Source organism: Empidonax traillii, unplaced genomic scaffold (genome assembly GCF_003031625.1).
Source record: "Empidonax traillii isolate 1590-97213 ecotype Southwest subspecies unplaced genomic scaffold, ASM303162v1 scaffold591:size1139884, whole genome shotgun sequence".
NCBI lineage: Eukaryota > Metazoa > Chordata > Aves > Passeriformes > Tyrannidae > Empidonax > Empidonax traillii.
In genome coordinates this window covers 204,924-225,574 of record NW_020955784.1, presented here as the reverse complement: position 1 = coordinate 225,574, position 20,651 = coordinate 204,924, and the positions used below count along the sequence as shown (strand labels likewise).

Here is a 20,651-nt window from a genome sequence, read left to right as displayed (position 1 = left end):
AATCCTACTCTGCTATCTCATTTTCCTCATGAAGGTTGTTAGCTGCTATGGTTTTATCTAATGTACAAACATCTGTACATATGGACCTTTAAAATGCAAGAGGATTACTCCCATTTGGTTCATTGTTACCTGACCAAAAGCCTACACAATGAGCAATCTTGTAAATACTGACTACTCCCACCAGAAATTATAACTTACACTACAATTACAATATTGAAGGATGAAAGGAGGCAGAACTGCAACACACAAAAAGCTGCCAGGCAATGACCAAATACACCAAGGAGGGGGAAACAGATCCTGTCTTGGGAAAGTTGTGGTATTCCCAACTTTGCAGATTTAATACTTGTGATAGTTTAGTATCTTGACTTGAAGGTGTGTGGGTATGGAAGAATCAAATTCATATGGGGTATCCACACAGCTATCAGGCATCAGCTTTCTCTGACAGGGAGATTTCACTACATTATGGCACAAAGTGCTCCCAGAATGGGAAAAGCTTATGGCTCTAGGTTGCTGCCTGGCAGAGGAATATGCCTCCTAGTGGGACCATGAAGCCCAGGCCACCTGCCCTGGTCACCTCAAGGCAGGAGCACAGGACAATGCTACGGCCCCTCTGCCTTTCAGTGGCCCGCAGTGTACCTGGCAGATCAGCTCACTGGCTCTGCTTTTATTTCCCAGTCTGGAAAGCACTTATTGCTGAAAACTGGTGTTAAAAAATATATATAAACTGCTACTAATGTATTTTACTTCGGAAATCTGCTACTTTTTCCATTATTGATCTGTATCTTATTCTTAGTTGCTAAATTTCTCTATGTGAAAAAAAATGCTACACCTTGACTGTGGCAAGAAGGATGAGACAGTTACCAAAGAGAATAATATGATTTATTTATTCTGCTTTTCAACTAACTTTTGAATGCTCTAACCAATATCCAACTAACATTTAGGGATTTGTGGATTCTTTTCAGGAGATGCTGATGATGGAGTTAGGACTTTTCAGTGCAAGAAAAGCACACACACCCACACACCTGCCTGTGGTGGGAAGTCAAGTAACTAAGGAATTCAGTCACTTAAGCTGCACATCTGAATTCAGGCCTCGGTAAAGCCTAGTTGTCAACAAAGTCTTTGGAAGGACTTTGCACACAGCCCCTGTTTAAGGTAGTGCCTCTATTATGTTCTCTTACCTTATATCTAAAAAGGAATTTCACTGCTTCTGATACTCACAATGAATAAAATGTTGCATTAAAGAAAACAACTCGGCATGCGGACAGGATGTGAAGGTAGTCAGTCTTCTGTTTTGTTATTGAGCACCTGGCATTCTTTTCTTTTATATTACACGGTTGATATCTACATCCCACAGGTCAGCCTGTGGAATAGAATATAAAGATAATTCTATAATAAAAGCTCTACAGTTTAGAAGATGCTGGAAAGAAAATAAACCAGGAAATAATTTCGAAGTTCTTACTTTCTTTGGAAGTACTCTGTATCTTGTGGACATCATCAAAGAACCTCTTTAGGAGATTCAGTCACAGTGACAGATAAATTGGTAGCAGAGGGCACCTCCAGGGAACCTGTTAGTGGCAGGAGAAAAGGTGAACAGGATGCAGTGGGTTTCAGGCACCACACCAGACCACTCTGAGAGGCAGCATCTCAGCAATCTGCAGACAGAATAACTCACACACTACAACATCTGCTGTTACCTTCAGCATTCATGACATGATTAGATACACCAGACTCAATTAAGGCACCATAATCAGGCCCACAGATGCAGCAAAAGATACGTGGGCTACTATGAAAAGAGAAATTCAAGTTCTTTGCAAAAGAAACATGCTCATACAGACCGAAGTGGTAAAAAAATGTCATGATATTCACTTTTTACATTAACACGTAAAACCATAGACTGAAATGCACAATTCATCCTTACTGAAGTAAATAAAAAACTCTGATCCTCAAAACCATCTACTAGTGAGAATTTCACACACAAAAAAAAAAAATCCTAGAAATACACCACTCAGACTCATGACATTACTTAATTCTACTACAGTCATTTCCACATCAGGTGACAGCAAGAAAACGTAACTTTACAGCAATACTGACAAGCCACAACAGTGTCCTGCATACACTAATTGAGAAGTTATCTTAGAGAGGACCTAACATTGTAACTTAGACTGGAATAAGTCTCTGTTAGTCAAATTCCTCACTGCAAAGCAGGAAGATCTGAACTTGAAGATACATCAGAAGATTCTTCATTTGAATCTTTTCAGTGTCCTGACTTCCTTCTCCCCTCAAACAGATTATTTAATCCAAGCTGCTAGTCAGCAAGACTTTCTGCATCAAGATCTCTCCAGTGGCTCAGGAAATGCCTGAAGGCCTCCTCACTCAAAAGGAAGCACTTACTGCATCTGCTGCTCTACTCTGTCAATTGTACTGTGCACAAGTGCACATCACAAATTATAGTCCTGGAAGCATAGAAGTGTGATCAAAAAAATTATAATGATCTTTTTTTCTACCAAACACATAATTCCAAAACTTTGAAAGTGGATCGGTTACTCTGAAGTTCTTTTCATTTTACTCAGAGAATAATATAATATTCAGCAATATAATATTTACTCAGAGAATAATATAATATTCAGCAATTCCAGTCACTTTGAACAAAGCTGCTTTAAAATTTTTTTTGCAGATGATTCATGAAGTAAAACAAATCTTTCTTTCTTTCTTCCTTGTAATAACAGCCTCATCACAAGACATCTGCTTTTTACTTATTACTTCTAATGACAGCCAGTAAAAGGATTCTGTAGGAGTGGCTTCACCTATGAGTCTACATATCTTTCACCTCTTCCAGTGCGAATATTCTCACAGTGCCAAGCTATTCTATTTAGATTTAGTGGCAGCTGATTTGAAGAGCTTTGCAGCTACACAAAACACAAAGTGACTTATCTCTGTGGAGAAAGACAGGAACATGAGAAACAGCTCCTTGCTGTGCAGCTTCCAAATCACATATTCTCCTCCCACCAACTTACTGTCTCTAAATTAAAAGTACATCAGCCTTTTCCCTTGACTATTCCAACTGTAAAGCATTTCCAGATCCCTACTGACCTTCATCTAAATTCTAATACCTGATGTCTTTCTAATGGTTTTCACGGCAAGGATCAGTAACCTCCTATGATTTTGTAACTTTAGTATATCTTTATTTTTTAGAGTATTTTTGTTTCGTAGCACAGACATTTCTGGGCGCTGTCATGCTGCATCAACACTATCATAAAAAATAGCTGAATCTCACATGGAAACATTTTTTTCTATCTCTGTAAAAATAAATAGTATTTGCTTTTTACAACTTGATGCAGAAAATTTGTGTTCCTTTTCATCCAGGGCAAGGCTTCTCCATTAAGTTTCTGTTCTAAAACAGAGAAGGGAGGAGAAAAAAACCCAAAAGCTTAATTTTTCTTTGGACTGTACAGAGAAACTAGTCAAGTCTTGGGGATGGGAATGTGGGTATAGAGTAAAGTAATAACATCATCCAAAAAGTAAAGTAATAACAACATCCGTACTGCCTGTATGTTTAGAAAAGCTTTTTTTTCATATAAAGTATATTGGAAGTAATATATCATTACACATGATACTCACTGTACTGGAAATAATTATACAACATTATGCATGTAGGCAGATATTATACAATGATGGTTTGTCTTGAAGTCATATTTTGGGTGACGTGCAAATGAATGCTTCTGCATATGATGCTGTCAGCTTTAGAATGCCTTAGTCTCCCCTGTTCCACAGTTTCCTGCAAAGGAAAAAGACTATAGATTGCCCCACATCGCCAGAACATATTAATTGGAACTGAAGCGAAAAAAAGCTTCAGCTGAAGGTAGTGAACACCTCAGCTCATCTGTCACACTGTTATACTAGAGATTACAATGTGATAAAAGAGTTTATATCTTGATCAATTTTACTTGTGCAGAAGGAAAATATTTTGAGTTTCTGTTATAAACAATGAATTAGCTCTATAGTTGATAAGACTAAGCACACAGGTCTGGAAACAGAGCAGATATTGGCACTAAAATAACACAAAAATGAGCTGAGTTGAGAATGACGGTTGAGAAAGACACACTGAAAATGTACTCTTGAATTTCAGGTCAAAGAGTAGCATTAGTAGTCAGCTGAAGAGTGCAGACTGCATAATAGCAGCCTGCGTTATAATAATAAAGCTGATCTGAGTTTCGATCTTAGTTTCAAAATTTTGTGTATGTCGCTGGAAATGTTTGCAGTCCATTATACACAGCAGCACACTCAAAGCAGCTGGGATCATACCAAATACCCAGGTTTTCAAAAAACTTTCTCAGCAACACAGTGCTCTCGCTATCAGCCAAGTGAACTGGGAATATGGATCCTAAATAACCAGGACAGGTTTGCCTGGATTCATAAGACAACAATGTTAAGTTTGATCTGATATAATAAAGTTTGCTCCAAAACAATAAAGTTTGCTCCAAAACCAGGCTCCACTTCTCCAAGAGCAGGAATGGGGCTAACACAGCTGTTAGCTGTGCTCCTTGGTGTTACTTGTCATTGCAGGGGCTCCTCAGGTGCTTCAGCTCTAACTTAAAGCTGTGGAAAACCTGAAGCTGGGTGACAGTACGGTGGCACCAACCTGTAATCTTGATCTTTTGGTGCAACTGCCCAACATGCAACATGCAGGGATGAAGTCTCAGGTCTGAAATAAAATACAGCTTGGCTTTTGCATGAGTGGTACCCCTCATCAGCCTCCCATTCCCAAGTATGAGACTTTTGACCTCCTGACTTTTCAAAAATAAAAAGGCTGAGGGATTTTTTCAACTAGAAGATTGTTTTCTTCTCCCTCAAACTAACTCAACCAGCCATCTCCAGATCCACAATAGTACCAACAACAACATTGCTTTCAGTTAGATCAGCCTTTACAATTTCAGCCCAAACCATGACTTTTTAAAAAGTCATGAGCCCTTAAGAACAGCACAATATAAATTAAATGTTTGTAATTTTAATTTTAATGGTCACTGCTTGTTCTTGTTCTGTCAATGCTGCCCTTTCTGTAGAAACTTAGATCATTAAAAAAATATTTTTGAGTGGTCTTACATTACTTTAATATTTGATGTCTTCCACTAATGCATTTAGATATATTATTCTAATGTGTTGGGAGCTTTGAGGTACCTCATATTCTGGAAGAAAGACAATTAGGCAGTTCTTGTCAGTATAGTCATGCAGTTAATGAAATATCTAATAATACAGTTCATCCATTAGTGGGCTATACCACAATTTAAACACCTTACTAATTCCCAAAGCTTTAGTTTATCCTAGCCATGCTTGTCCCTGAGGCCTATGAAGAGCTCTGCAAATACAACAAAATGAGAGTCCAGGAGTAATGAATTTTTGCTGCTCAGCAGTGAGAGCCTTTCCCTTCACATTACTGTTCAATGCCTTTGTCTCTTCATTTTATTAAGAGATAGCACTGATAGGCCTTCCATCTACTTTGTGTAAACACCTTGACATGCTCCTGCATCCTCTTTCCCGAGACAATGCTGTTCTGATTCGCTCCAGGACAATTCCCAGGTAACAAACTCATTTTCAGCAACTTCACAAGGCGGGTCTGTGCTTCGCACCACGGGATGTGGGCTCGGCAACCCAGGAATGCAGAGGAGGTCGTCTCCGGGAGATGAGGTGTTACCTTTCTGGATCTCACTCCATCCACTCCAATCTTAGTTTTCTTTGCGACGTGTGCTCTGATCTAAACTAAATACACAGCAGCGTTCACACACCGTCCGTGCTTTCACTCAGGATCTTTATTTAGCCACTTTCAGTCACACAAGAGTCTCTTTCCATACGGACCCCCAGCCCGGCCAGCCCTACCCTGCCCTGCCCTGCCCTGTGCTGCCCGGCCGGGCCGCGCACCCCTGCCGCCGCCATGTCGCCTTGCGCACGCGAGCGACGCCTCCTCCCCCGTGCCCGGGGCGTGCGCGGAGAGAGCGGGGCAGCGGCGCTCCCCGGCGCTGCCGTTCCCCGCATCCGCCGTCCCGAGGGCTCTCCCTCCGCTGCTCCCCCCGCAGCCCCGCACTGAGGACGCCCCGGGGCCGCCAGGCCGCGCTCAGCCCGCGCTCAGCCCGCGGGGGCGGCGCCTGCCGGCGGAAAGTGCTGAGTCACGGCCTGACGCACGGCCGCCGTCACGTGCGGCGCCGGGGTCGGGGCGGCCGCGCCGCGGCTCGGAGCGCAGAGCGCACCCGCGGCTCGGAGCGCACTCGCTCCGCTCGCTGCCGCTCCGCTCGCCTGCCCGACCTCTCCCGCTCCCTCCCTCGCTCCCTGCCGGCATGGGGCTGCTGTCGCAGGGCTCGCCTCTGAGCTGGGAGGAGACGCGGCGGCACGCGGAGCACGTGCGGCGGCACGGCATCCTCCAGTTTCTCCACATCTACCGCGCCCTGCGCGACCGCCACAAGGACGTGCTCAAGTGGGGCGACGAGGTGGGTGAGACCCCGGCCGGGCGCGGCCTCCGCCGCGGCCTCCGCCGCTCGCGCAGGTGGCGGTGGGTGCGGGCCGGGCCGTGCCCGCCGCGGTGCCCGGCAGGGCCCGCTCTCGGCCGCGGCGGCTCTGCGGGAGGGGACGGTGCGGAGCTGCCCGGCGGGGCTTTGTTTACCCCGCACACACACACACACACACGCTCGCCGCCTGTCGTTGCGCAGCGCGGCTGCCCCCGTGTTAGCGCTCGTTACCATCACGGCTGCCCCACTGTTACCCGCCTTTCCGAAACGCTAACACAACTTCCAGTGTTCCCGCCTGGCAACGGTCGGCTGGCCTGGGCAGCCCCTCGGGAGGTGCATTCCCGGGGCGGCGATGCCCGGCATCGCCGGGCTTCTTCCTCGTTATGTTCTCTGGAACGAGGTGTGAGTAAAGCATGTGTGTGCCGAGACTCCACGGCAGTGCCAGCCCAGCCTCTGACTCGGTTTTTGGGAGGCGAGCGAGGGAAGCAGGACCGAGGATGTGCGAGTGGCTCTGCAGTGACAGCCCGCTCGCCGCGCATTGTCCCTCCTGGATCCCCGTGGAGAAGGACCTGCTGAGCCTTGTTTTACCCCAGAGTCTCCCGGGCGTCCCGTACGTGTCAGCCTGCTTTCCGAACAAGGATCAGGATGATCACTTGGGTCATGACTTGAACTTTGTTACAGGTGCTTTGTGCTCAAGCACCGTAACTTTAGCCACAGGTCTTAGAAGTATTGCCCTGTAAACCTGTGCTGAGTTGTGCCACAGCCTGACAGCACTCTACAAGGAGCAGAGTCTGCTCTGTTGATCCGAAGGGTTGTCCGAGGGACCCAGCTTCCCCTGGAGACAGGGAGCAGCTTCACATGTGCTGCACTACAGGCTATCCTTGATCGCAGTGTTGGTGAGGTCCAGCGTTGGTCACTTAGAGGTGTCTGTGATGTGACTGCAGGGAAGTTGGAAGAGCAGAGTAGGATGCGAATAACGTGGGAACTTGGCCATTGCATCTCTGTGTCATACACAGTTCACTTTCTGAATGGCAAAGGCATTCAGAGAAAACTTTATCCAGGTGGTACCAGTAGCTGTTCACAGATGCTCTTTGCCAGACTTTTTTGCCATGAGCACCTTGAGAGAACTTGTCTCTTAAAGTCTGTACTTCTTTTAAGGAATCCTTGTCACTGTTCACATAACAGCAGGAACTGCTTCTGTGAATGAATGGGGCTTGGCTACTGAAATCTGTTCAGTGAAAGTACATGTTGTCTGCACCACAGGGTTTTGCAGCTAGAGTGGCATGGACTCAGGAAATTTAAATATACTTCTGTCTCTCCCTGTCTGACGTCTCTGTGTTCCTACATGTCTTATATGACTGAAATTATGCTAACAAAAAAGCCTCACAGCCTTCAGTCCAGAAATAGAGACATTCTGCACATTGCTCTGAGACTTAGCTTGAGGGGTTTCTCATTAATCTTTAAGATAGGATGCTCATTTTTCAAGGGGTGTTAGATTTTAATTGTGTTGCTTTCTCAGAGTGAGATTTCACAAGATAGCTAAAGCTCATCCATTAGCAAGCTGGTTCAGCTTCCCTCCCAGGCTCCAGGCTTGTGTTTCTGCTGCCTGCCTTGTGTTTTCCGAGTTCAAAAAGTTAACCCAGCGGAAAACTTTTCTCCCATTCAGTTTTTAAGATAGTTTGTTTTCTCAGCAGAGCTTCAGATCTTTCACTGCTAGATCCAACAAATTCTGCTTAATGTGAGGAAAGTAGCAGGAGCATGTGGAGGAAAGGGTCATGCAGAGCTGGTCTCTGCAGCACCTGCAGCTGGTCATTTGGTAATCTTAGCTGTATGGTGACACTGGACTCTGGCATCCTCTTTCTTCCTTCGGCTAGGGAACCATACTGAACAAAGTATTTATGCTCAGTAAATAGTGGTGCATTATGTTTAAGGAGATTCACAGTTTTCTTCTGTCATGCCCAGCATGGCAAGAGGCAGAATTTTAAGAGCAGTATCATTAAAGCCATAATTTTGATGAGAGGTAAGAGCCGTTTTTGTAATGCTTGTGAACATTTAGAGAAGGTCAGATAACCCCATTCACTGACTACCTCTTCACTTTAGCAAATGGTAATAAACTCAGGTGTGGCAACTTACCTTTGTTCTACTGTGTTATGCAATTATATATTTTTATGTAACACAGCATTTAGGAGTGTGTTAATGAACCAGGGACTTGTAGCCAGTCTGCTCTTGTTGTGCAAACACAAAATCATACCTCTGCCCATAACTTAGTTGAGCTGTGCTGTAGATAGGCTAGTGCAGAAAGCAGTACATTTGTTTTCCATTTTTCCTCTCAAATTATTAGAAAGTGGTGCCACATTTACATGCAGCTTAGATGAATCAACTGACTAATTGGACAGTTTTCATAAAAAGCCTTTTGTGCACTTTGACCTTCATGTATAACGTCATAGCCTGAGGGTATTTAATTGTTTTAAAAACTGCTTGAAGATAGAAATCAAGAATGTAATGGTAGAAATAAAATTTTAAAAAAAAATTACTTTTGTGTTTAAGAGATGTTTCTGAGACAGCATTTGGTGAAAATGTATTTTCTAATTTTTTTAAGGAATGCTCATTGAGGAAAAAAGCCAACTTTTTTAGTACATACTGAGTTTGTCTGTCACGGCATACGTGTGAATACTTCAAAGGTTGTCCCCGTCTAGGTGATGCCATTGTGTTTGCTCAGTAGTATAGAACTAGCCTTTACTTTGGTTTTGTTTTCAGTAGGACTCCACTTTTCAGTGTGTGTTGTAAAACTCATAAAACTGTGGTGATCCTTTGGGATCACAGAATATCCTGAGTTAGAAGGGACCTACAAGGATCAGCAAGACCAACTTTTAAGTGAGTGACCCATACGGGGATCAAACCCACAACCCTGGTGTTATTAGCACCGTGCTCTAACCAACTGAGCTAATCTCAAGGATGCTTGTAACTTCCTAGGGCCTCCATTCCCTGACATCCCAAGGGAATAAAACTGGGGAGTCATCTTGTACTTTCTGTTTCTTGGGTGCCAGACCGAAGTGTTGAGGCTAAGTGCTAATGGATGGTGGCGTCTGTTTTGAAGGGAGCAAGACAGCATCACAACTTGCCCTGCAGGGTAGCATTCCCTAGTTCTCTCATCTTCTCCTCAGTAAAGAGCTGAAAAGGTCAAAACACTTCTGCTGCCTCTTGAAAAGTCAGCTCTCTTACTGCTTGCAGGGTTAGTAGAACCAAGAGCTGTTATCTCTTTTGAGGTAAGTTCTTTTTTACTCTGTTTTCTGCAACCATGGAGTCTTTGCAATGGTAGAAAAAAAAAAAGCCTACAAAATATGAGTGTAACAGAATAAGGCTTGCTTTAAAAAAAGCTTTCTAAAGGTCTCCTTGAATCTACATTTGCAGGTAAAGGTATTTTGTCTCTTAATCATCCTTCTGCCTCATTTAAAACTGACAGTTGGCCTCCCTGTTTATGCTTGACTTCTCCTGACTGTGGGGAATACAAAACGTTGAACTATCTCATTATCCCTCATCAAACCCCACTTTACTATCTGTGCCTTAATGCTCACAAAAGTTGGGCAACAATTAGATATGCTGAGGAGAGCCTGTCACATTAACAAGTATGATCTCCTTGTGTTTTTGTCTTCCTCTTCCATGCAATAATGTATTCTAAACTTTGGGTTTGCAGAGTCATGATCATTAAGTTTTATTTCATTTGTTGTTTTTTTTCCAGAATCAAAAACCTGCAACTTTTCAATACTGTGTGTTAGAACTCCAGTAGAGTTAGCAGATACAATTAGTTAGCAGAAACAATTAGTTTGTGCAGCTTGGCAGATCTTAGTGGTTTAAACTAGAAGACTTTAAAGGGTTTTAGACAGTAAGGCAGAGCCTATTCTGCTTATTCCCAGCTTTTGTCCCAAAAAGCTCTCTTCTATGCTGTTTTGTGCCACTTGTGTGCTGATTGCATTCCTCTAAGTGATGGACATCGCTTAAATTTCTCTTTGCAGCTTTATGCAGACACTGGGGTCAGACAAGTGGAATGGCTGGCCCTTGGCTGGGCTTGCTGCTGCTGCTGCTTTGTGTTGAGTGCACACACAAGTGTAGGAGTCACAGCAGCTCATCCTTAACTACAGATAACATGTGTGTTCATACCTGCGTATAGTACTTGTCTTCCATGGTCTTCAAAGACTTAGGAGGAGCTGCTTCATCATATGAAAATTTCAAGAAAGGTGTGCTGGAGGGAGATCCCCTCAGAAGGAGGGGATGTAAGAAGCAAGCACGGGCAAAACACGACAATTTTGTTTTAAAGTATATGTGAATCAAATGGGAACATGACTTGCTCAGCCTTGTTTAGTGAAATTGGACATAATGGCCCTTTTGTTGTGTATAAGTCTTGTTCCTGTCAGTGTTTGGACCCAGCACACAATAAGCATCTTCAGCTTTTAAAAGCTTGTTTTCTTAATGGAAACTTGAAGTGAAACTTGGAGGCCTTTAAAGATGTTTGATAACTATGTGTATGAGGCAACATGAAAAATGTGCCACTGCACTGCTTGCAAGTTGAAATCTTACTGAGTTAATTCTAGTTTGGTTTGAGGTTTGGTTGTTTGTTTTGTTTGCTTCCTGTTACTTCTTTCTCAGCCCTTTTTAAGCGTCCTTTGGTCTTTCTTCTGTACATTCGATTTATTCCCCTCCTTATCCTTTAGTTTTTTAATTATACCTTGTAAATAAGTTAAATGAGAACTAAAAAGAACATTGCTAATCAGCACTTCCTCATGTGAAAAGCAAAGCAGTCCTTCTCAGATGCTGCAAGAGGCCAGAGGTTTCTTACCTGAATGTCCCAAAGGTATTGCTCCTGTTTAGAATATGCAAGACTCTTTAAAGCTTTCTCCTTTTTCCTAATGAAAGGCTGGGCTGTGAAAAGAGCTGCGTTTCCTTTTGAGTGATTCTTTCTAGGTAACTAGCAGTTGCATTAATGTCTTGCTACAGTTTATAGCCTATTCTGGTTTTGTTTTTTTTCAGGGCAGTAGCAATGTATAAGTGATATGATCAGAGATGTTACTTTACAGTCTGCAGAACTTCAGACTGGTAAAATTATTGCTGCATTTTAAGGAAGTGGATTTGGGTTCAAATGCACACAGTTTGAGGCTCTGGTTTGTCTGTCACCTATTTAAAACCAGGCAAAAAATCTAGGGCGTTTTTTAGCAGGGGTGAATCTAGTTCACCAACTGCATAAAATAAGTACAGCTACTATCTCTAGAATACACAGTTGAAATTTTAGTCATCTCTTTGCTAAAAGACAATAATGAGGCTTCGTGAGAGACACTTGTGCACAAGTTCAAGAAGAGGTAAGAAAGGACCAGAACTGGTAAAGAAAAGAGTAGGTTTAGAGAGCATCACAGTGTACAGGAAAGGTGGTGTTCTTTTCTCACTTTACTAGAAATTTGGCTAACCTAATGGAACAGAAAAGCAGATGTCCTTTTAAGATAGTTATTTACTTCACAAAGTCTAGGTGTCTTGTGGAACAAGATGCCACATGATAGCTTTGAAACTAAGGTAGACAGTTTATTATGGTTTCTTTAAACTCCACGTGCTGCAAGATATTTGTCCACTTATCCAAACCCCTTAGGTAGTTGCAGGGTTTATCTGTCTTTCTAACTAGGTTTTTGTTGTATATCTTATAAATAAAACAGAATCACCAAAAACAGTTGTTGCATTTTCCTGAATGTCAGTAATAGCGGGTCTTTAAAAAAAAATCAGCCAAATGGTTATACAGATTCATCATCACTGTTACGATCATCTCACGGTCTCATTTCATACAAAGTGCTGCAGTATACCAGTGTGCAGAAATTGCTTTGTTTTAAGACTTTTCCTGGAAATCTTGTGTGTATAATAAAGCTAATATAGTCTAAAGCCTTATGAACTTTTTTTTTTTTTTGAGTTCTTGTCATTTTAAGACAAACACTTTTAATCTTGCTCTCCACCCCACAAAATTCTCAAACAGAATGCATTTTTGAATTCCTTTCATGCAGAAATTCCTCATGATGGCCCCTGCCAAATGTGGCATGTGTGGATGCATCTCAGTGGGAGCTGCCTTAATGGATGTGCTCGCCTGCTGGTCGCTTGGGGGGAAGCAGCACTCCAGCGATTTGGTTGTCACGTGTCTGCTTGTTCATCCTTTCTCTCTCAGCTTTATTTGGCTAAATAAAGGGACAGTGGAATTATTTGTTTACAATAAGATTTAGTGCTTCCTTAATACCTTTTGGTATGGATACTTACCGTTTAAAATAGCAGCATTGCTGGGGCGGGGTCTGAAGGTGTGATGTTAGTGCATCAGCTCACACTGCCTGACAGCTGTGAGTGCATATATGCAGCATCTAAAATGAATGCACGAATGCATGTAAATATGACTCTTTAAATGTTGACTTGAACAAGATAGGTGGCCTTGAAGAGTCTTCGTGTTTATTCCTTCCCTGTTACTTGGACTGATGGTCACAAAACTACTTTTTCTGACTGGCTTTAATCCTCATGTCAGGGAAAACCTAAACTAAATCCTCTAGCTCTCAAAACATGCACAGTGTGTTAACACCCCCAATGGCTGATAATTTTGCTTCATCTCCCTCCTGCTCAGTTCTTCCATGGCTGGGTGGCAAGATATGTATAGGTTGTAGTGCAGCCCTAGTGACCTACCGAAGAGCTTTGGTGCTGGATGCACTGTGCAGGGACAGTACAGGACTTACTGTAGCTTATACTGAGATGCTCTTTGAAAAGTTAATTTTGTAATTAATGAAAACCAGTTTGGAGGTTTGGGTTGTTTGATTTGTTTGTTTGTTTTTCTTGTGGGGTTTTTGTTTGTCTTTTTTTATTTTTTTTCCCCAAAGCAAGCTGCAGTTTGTCATAAATAGTGACCAGCCTCCATGGTAAACATTGATTTCCTCCTTCTCAATCTCAGATTTTAATAAGAGAAGCTCAAATTACCTACTGGTTTTATATTTCAAATAATGAAATATTCTGTTCACAGTGGATGTCAAGTGGTGGATTGCTGTGGTTTTATCATCGGATATTTTCTGTTGTAATTCCTCTTTTCCCACGGAACCTATTCTTGCTGCGCAGATGCCTTATTTTAGTTAACAGTATGAGAAAGGGTGTATCAGAAGGATGAGTACAAGACTTTGTTGTTGATGTTGCATATTTGCATGTATAGTTTTTCTACTCTTGCTTTATGATACAAAAGGCAGCTTAGAAGTTTGCTGCATCTTGTTTCACAGCTGAATAAATAAAAAATAAAGTTGTCTTTGCTGCAGAAATCTAAAATTAACGTTATTCCAGTCTTTTTAATAGTGTTAACCTCGGGTGTTACACAGTACAACAGTCAAAGAAGACACATTTTTCTGTAATGCACCACACCTTACTTCTTTTGAATCATGCAAATAACTTCTTGATTTTAATTTTCAGTAACCCAGCTTCCTGGTTTGTGGTGTGTGCAACACAGAGTGTTCTCTAGTCACGTTGTGTCATGTGCAGAAGAAAATCTGCAGCCCTGATGTTGGCACACAAGAGGGGAGACAGGCAAGAGTGCTTCGCTGGGGCTGGCTCTGTTTACTGAGATGGGAGCCCCTGCATCCTCTTTGGTTTTTTTATCTATGGTCATCTTTATTGTGGCATAGAAGTTCTTACTTTTTTTTATTATTGTCAACGTAATGGAAAACATGAGTTGTGCTTTGTTTCTGGGACATTATTTCTGTGAGTTGGTTTTGTATAGAACTGGTGATGGTGCTTTGTTCGTTGGATTGGCCACTTCAAATCCGCTTGATCAAAATTAAGCATTTTGGGAATTATATTTGAATCTTGGTTCAGCTGTTTGTGGCAGATTTTTGAAATTATTTCTGTTACAGAGAACATCCTTAGTAATGTCATGAGTGTGGAAATTCTTTGCCTCATGCCAGTGTGCAGTTTTGGGGCTTGCTGGCTAGAAACAGGGTAACCAGCCTCTGTGGCACTTCCAGACTTGTTTCTCTCTGAATTTACCTCCCTCGAGGCTTAGACTCACCCTTGTAAGCCAGTAAACCTTTCATTAAAGGTACATTACCAGCTCATTATTTCTGTGGCTCTGTGTTTTATCACAGTAGTAGTAAGAAATTAACTGCATTAAAGAAACCATTTTGAGTATTATGCTCTACATGCATCAGAAGTATTTGTACTTACAGAACATACTTGCTTTTTCCATCTAACACTGTGGCAAAGGTTCTTTAATGAACAGTGAGGTTATTAAAAGTCTGTTCTCTAGACTGTCACTTAATAGTAATGGTATTCTAATGATACATTAACTGACCAAATATATGAAGGAACCAATTTTTTTTTTCCATGTGAGTTGCATAACTAGGTAAAAGGGGGTTGTTTCTTTGATGCTCTTGAGAGGAAAGGTTACTCCAATTTTTGTTTTCTACTGTACATATAAATATATGAGGCATACTGCATGCTAATACTTAAGTGTTGGTAGTGACTTTTGGTAGTAGTAAACAAAGCCATGAGACCTCACTGGATGTTTAGGGAAATATTTCAATTTCTCTTAAAGCTGCATGCCTGAGGGAAGGTTTGTATGAAGAGGTTGCTAACAATTTCTCCAAGTATGTGTGGCAATAGCTGCCAAGTGGAAGGAGAAAGAAGCTGTCATTAAGATTGCCCTTGAGAAACAGCAGTAGTCCGTGAGTCCCCTGTGATGAGTTTTTTTAGAAGCACAGAATGGTTTGGGTTGGAAGGGACTTTTGAAGATTATCTATTCAAACTCCATGCTGTGGGCAAGGACATCTTCCATTATACCAGGTTGCTCAAGGCTCCATCCAAACTGGCCTTGAACACTTGGGGCATCTGAGATGGACAGTCAGGAGTGTGGTACAAGGCTAATGCAAGGTACTGTTTTTCACAGCTTAAGAGTGTGCAAACTTGCTTTGCTTTTCTCTCAAAAAAGCTTCTCTTCAGATAATTCTTCTAAACTATTTTCATCTCTTCTCTCATCTTCTCAGCACCTTACTTCTGAGCTTGCTAAAGTCCAGATTCTGCTTTCTTATGTTCTGGTAGGCAGAGCTAATTTGTGGCAAATACTTGTTAAAAGAATTTTAACATTAATTCTAGAGCAGAGGTTTTACTCTCAGCTGTTACCTAGCTTTTGTTTGCTGTGTACTTAGCATGATGGTGTTAAACTGAGTGTGTGAGGAGGGGTTTTGATATTGGGAAGCAGACCACTGCCAAGGCAAGTATTTGGACAGTGATACAATGCTGATGTCCAGGTGTTAGAAAGATAAATTATTTATCAGTAGAATTGCCTTGTCGAGGTTTAGGGCTTGACATGCTTCAGTAATCTCAGATCTAGGTGGAGATGTTAGTAAAGCTTGGGGAGAAGGATATACTGCTGATAGTGGGCACAAAGAACACAGAATTTATAAGCCAGGAGGACATTTGAAACAACTCCCAAGATAAGGAAGCAATTAACAAAGCCAACTCAGCAACTGTGCTGAGGTCGGCTCCAATTGGATAAAAGGTAATTTTTGGCAGAGAGAGGTTCCCAGCACTGACTCACAACCCACCAACTCAAGAAACCCACTGACCCAAAAGAAGAGAAAGACCGAGCATGCAGACTCATTAGCATGAAAAGTGAGAGAGTCATTTAACCAATAGAAGGTAGAGTACTAATTAATAAGAGAACTATGTAACTTGTAGTCAATGAACTGTAATTTTTTCATTTGCTAAAATGTATAAAGTTGGATGATCAGGTAGCTAGCCTTTTGTGGGTTACTACCTAGCTCCCTAGTTTGTACAAATTAAGAATAAAGCCTTAAGCTGAGACAGGGGAGATTCAGATTAGATACTAGAAAAAAGTTTTACACTTTTTTGTGGTGGTCAGGCATTGGAATAGAGTGCCCAGTGAGGTGGTGGAGTCACCATCCCGTGAGGTGCTTAAGAGGCATCTGGATCTGGCAGTGCGTGTTACATTTTAGGGATTGCAGTGATAGTGCTGGGCTGATGATTGGACTGGATGATCTTAAAGGTCTCTTCCGACCTTGACAATTCTGTGATTAAATAGAAATACCTTGTCTTGGTGTGTAAATTGGCACTACATGCTAGGCAGTGAGCCTCCATTCAGGACAACAGTGCAGCATGTGTGACAATTTGGGTTCTCCTCATTCCTTGGAATTAGTATTAAAGGGTTGTTTGACTGATAACACCTTCATTTTTAAGAAACGCACTTTATGCAGAAACAGTATACGTGTAGGTATAGTCAAATAATTCAGGCATTCAAATACAGTTTCAGACATGCTTACCCATTTCCACAGAACTTTCACTTTGCCACCAGGCTGGACCAGTACAACTGTTTGACTTAACGAATGGAGAGTGGTTGTGGTTCTCTGCAATTGAGAGGCTTCAAGGTCTGACTTGTATTTACAGAGATGACAAAGAATTTTCAAAAGCCTGAAATTTTCTTTGTAGCAAACTCAGAGAAATAATCATACCAAGTGCAGTAATACCATTCTGGGGGCTGTTCTGCTAGCAAGCTAATGGTGCATACTGCTTCCCGAGAAGATTTGGGAGTGGAGTTGAGCTGGCACTGAAGTACTTTGTAGATGCAGTACATTGCAAGCCAGTAGTTGAGAGGAAGGAAACCTGTAAAGAGCAGTTTTTCTTTATGTTGGCTCATGGGTAGTTCTGTTAGTGTATTTGCTCTAGCAAAAAAAAGTATTTGCCTTTTTAATGCATTTAACTGTGAACAATACGGTTTTTTAGGCTTGCTCTGTGTGTGTGTGTGTGTGTGTGGGCATATTTACAGTTTTCCTTTTGCAACTTTGCGGGCCAAGCTGTTGTTCCTTTGTCTGGTAAGGTGTTACAGCACTTCTGAGAACCAGACAGACCTGGGCTTGTCGGAGAGATCTGTCCACTGAGGCTGCACTGAGCACGGCTGTCTGCAGGGAGAAGCTGGGAGACCTCATCTTCTCACAAAATCACACACAGAACATGCTGAGTTGGAAGGGACTCAATGAGAATCATCAAGTCCAACTCCTGGCCCTGCACAGGACCATCCCCAAGAGTCACACCATTTACCTGAGAGCATTGTACAAACATTTCTTGAACTCTGTCAGGTTTGGTGCTGTGACCACTTCTCCAGGGAACCTGTTCCAGTGCCAACCACCCTCTGGGTGAAGAACCTTTTCCTAACATCCAGCTTAAACTTCCCCTGACACAACTTCATTCCCTTGGGTTTTGTCTCTGGTCACCACCAAGAAGAGATCAGTGCCTACCCCTCCTCTTCCCCTCAGGAGAAAGTTGTAACTGCAAGGAAGTTTCCCTTCAGTCTCCTCTTCTCCGGGCTGAACAGACCAAGTTCCCTCAGCCACTCCTCATAAGGCTTCCCCTCAAGGCTCTTCACCATCCTCGTTGCACTCCTTTGGACACTCCCTAATAGCTTAATATCCTTCTTACATTGTGGTACCCAAATGTGCACACAATATTCAAGGTGAGGCTGCCCCAGCGCAGAGCAGAGTGAGACAATCCCCTCCCTCGTCTGTCTGGCAATGCTGTGCCTGTTGCCCCCCAGGACACGGTTGGCCCTCCTGGCTGCCAGGGCACTGCTGACTCATATTCTACTTGCCATTGGCCAGGATCCCCAGGTCCCTTTCCATGGCATTGCTTTCCAGTATCTTGTCCTCAGCAGCCGTGCAGCAGGTGCTGGACAGAGGATAGAGAGATGTAGGGTTTGCTGCAGGGTGAGAGCGCTAACTGGGAACTTGGGTCCAAAGTGGCCACCTTCCTTACCACTTCAGTATGCACTGTCCTAGCTGGCTCTAAGTCAGCCATCTGCATCAGTAGTTTGCCCTGATGTGTATTTTGGTGCTTGCTAAGGAGCCTAGTTAAAATTAGAGTGAAAAGTGAACTCTGAAGAGCTTGGCAAAATGATAAATTATGAATGTTGGGCAAAACCTCACATATTCGGTGGCCCTTGGACTCAAGTCTCTGCCAGGCATGCTGATTCTCTCAGCTTGGTTGTATTTCTCTGAACTTTATTGAAGATTGAAAACATGTGAGAAGGCTGTGAATGATGAGCTGAAGTTGAATGTAAAAATGTGTGAACTCTGCATTTGTTTCTTTCTTTGTAGCTGTAGGGTAAATCTTTTGATGAGCCTAAATTGCATTCTTTAAGGATGCCCATTCAGTCAGTCCCTCTGTTGTCAAGATACTCTCTGGGTTACTTGAAACTGTTGGCAGCCGTCTAAAGTTTTTTTCTGTTCTCATTAAAATTAATGGCAGATCTTCTCTGTGTTAAGACAGCTTTGAAGATTTAGTCAGTGTTTCAGGAGGCAACAGTAGTAATTGTTTCTATAGCTAGATGACTAAATACAGTATATTCACTACTGTACTTGGAATATGAAATGCTTATTTCTTTGGGTTTGCCTTCTTGGCTTCAATGTTTCGTTACACTTTTGGCTTATTTTCTTTTGTGATAATTCCATTTATAGAGAAGTACAGTGTTCTCACCAGCAGCTCATTACAGCTACCTTTGGAAGGGGATTTCTAACAAAGCTGATGGTAGTAGCACGTTTATGTATTCACCATGCATGTGGTGGGCTCGATGTCCATTCATTTGTCCATCTGTGTGGCTCACGTCTGTGGACTCGCATACCCCCTCTTGTTTAGGCCAGGTCCTACTGAGAATGATGCTTTTACAAAGCAGGAGATGATGTTGAACATGTTGGAGACTGGAAGGTGTGAAAGTCCATTATTCTTGCCAGTAATCAGGGTCAAGTGTTACTGGAGAGACTGGTGCTAGGTAATAATTAAATCAGTATTGGAATGTGTTCTGGTTGACTGTAGTCTGTAGTTATCTCAAGTAGTCTGTAGTTATCTCAAGATTATTGTGGCATAGTACACACAAACCACAAAGTACACTACACAAAGAAGTGCTGTCTTGCACAGAAAGTAGAAATAATTATTTTTCTGTAGGGAATTAAAATTTGATCTTAAAAAACATATAGCAAATGTGTATAATTGCTGAATGAGTCCCTCCAGAGTTTGTGTCTGATCAGATTCTGTAGAATTATAAACACTCTTGCATAATGCTGCTTGTGATTCAATTGGAACTCCCAACAGTGGATTGTATTTTTTATCACAGTAGCAAGAAATAACTCTTCCATGGACACTGAAACAACCAAAGAAGATGAAACCTACAAATCCACTTCTGGTGTACTGGAAAACATGGCAAAAGTTCCTTGTGTTTTGGCAAGTTGCTTTCCTGTACACATCAGACTTCTATACAAAAATTGAAGTTGCTGTGAGTTGCTCTGCTGCAGCTTTATCATCAGCATTTTGCAAGAATCTGAACTCCTGGGGCTGGAGCAGTCATGTCTGTAAAGTACAGGAGGATGCAGCTCTAGGCAGTGTCGGAAAATGAAACAGAGGAGCACAGGGCAAAACCTCTGACAAGCTCCTTGAATTTGCAGCCTGAATTTTTAACTCTAAGTTGGGGTTTGAACTAAGTGATTTATGGAAGTCTTGGACGTAGCAGTTTGAGAGCCTCCAACAAAGGCACTGGATATCACCGCTGGTCCAGTCAGGGGGTTTGAAAAGCAGTATCCTGGTAACATGTTTCCATATGCGACTTCTGTTTTTACATGGTAGGCAATGCATTGCACCTGGGCACTGGTTTGTCTTTCACACTTACCAGAACATTGCAAAGCATCCCCTGCCAAATATGTGTTAGGAAATAGAGTGTATCAGTAAGTATTTAAGGGCTTCAAGGTCCAGGAGGCTGTTAGATTGCTGTGCTAGGTAGCACTTTAGAAGTCTTTGTGGAAGCTTTGACAGCAAGTGTGCATGGAGATGAGAAAGTTTGAGATGAGGGTGTTCCATGCTTGACTGCTTTCAGATAATCTCTTTTAGGGAAGCAGTATTCTCTAGTGCTGGGATGCAGCACTGCTGTTATTAGTGGCTTGCTGGATCGAGTATGGGTGGCATACTGGGGTAGGGACAGGGGCAAGGAGGCAAAGGTCTAAGGGAAAGGTACACTGCTGGGCAGGAGCAGAAGAAAATATGGCAGCAAAGCTGAATCAAGTAGCAAGGGAAATCCCTGTCCTGTGCCCAGTGAGGCATCGTGCTAGTCTTTAATAG

The 20,651-nt window shown here is 42.5% G+C and overlaps 1 protein-coding gene across 1 annotated transcript in view; it reads left to right on the top strand.

Moving 5' to 3' along the window:
• Window positions 1-6,111: 6,111 nt before the first annotated feature.
• Window positions 6,112-20,651, top strand: part of GCLC (glutamate-cysteine ligase catalytic subunit) — a 37,568-nt gene continuing 23,028 nt past the window's right edge. Inside the window, exon 1 of the mRNA XM_027898309.1 lies at window positions 6,112-7,051. Within this exon, the coding sequence (XP_027754110.1) occupies window positions 6,327-7,051 (725 nt within the window). The 5' untranslated portion in view covers window positions 6,112-6,326. The remainder of the gene's footprint in view (window positions 7,052-20,651) is intronic.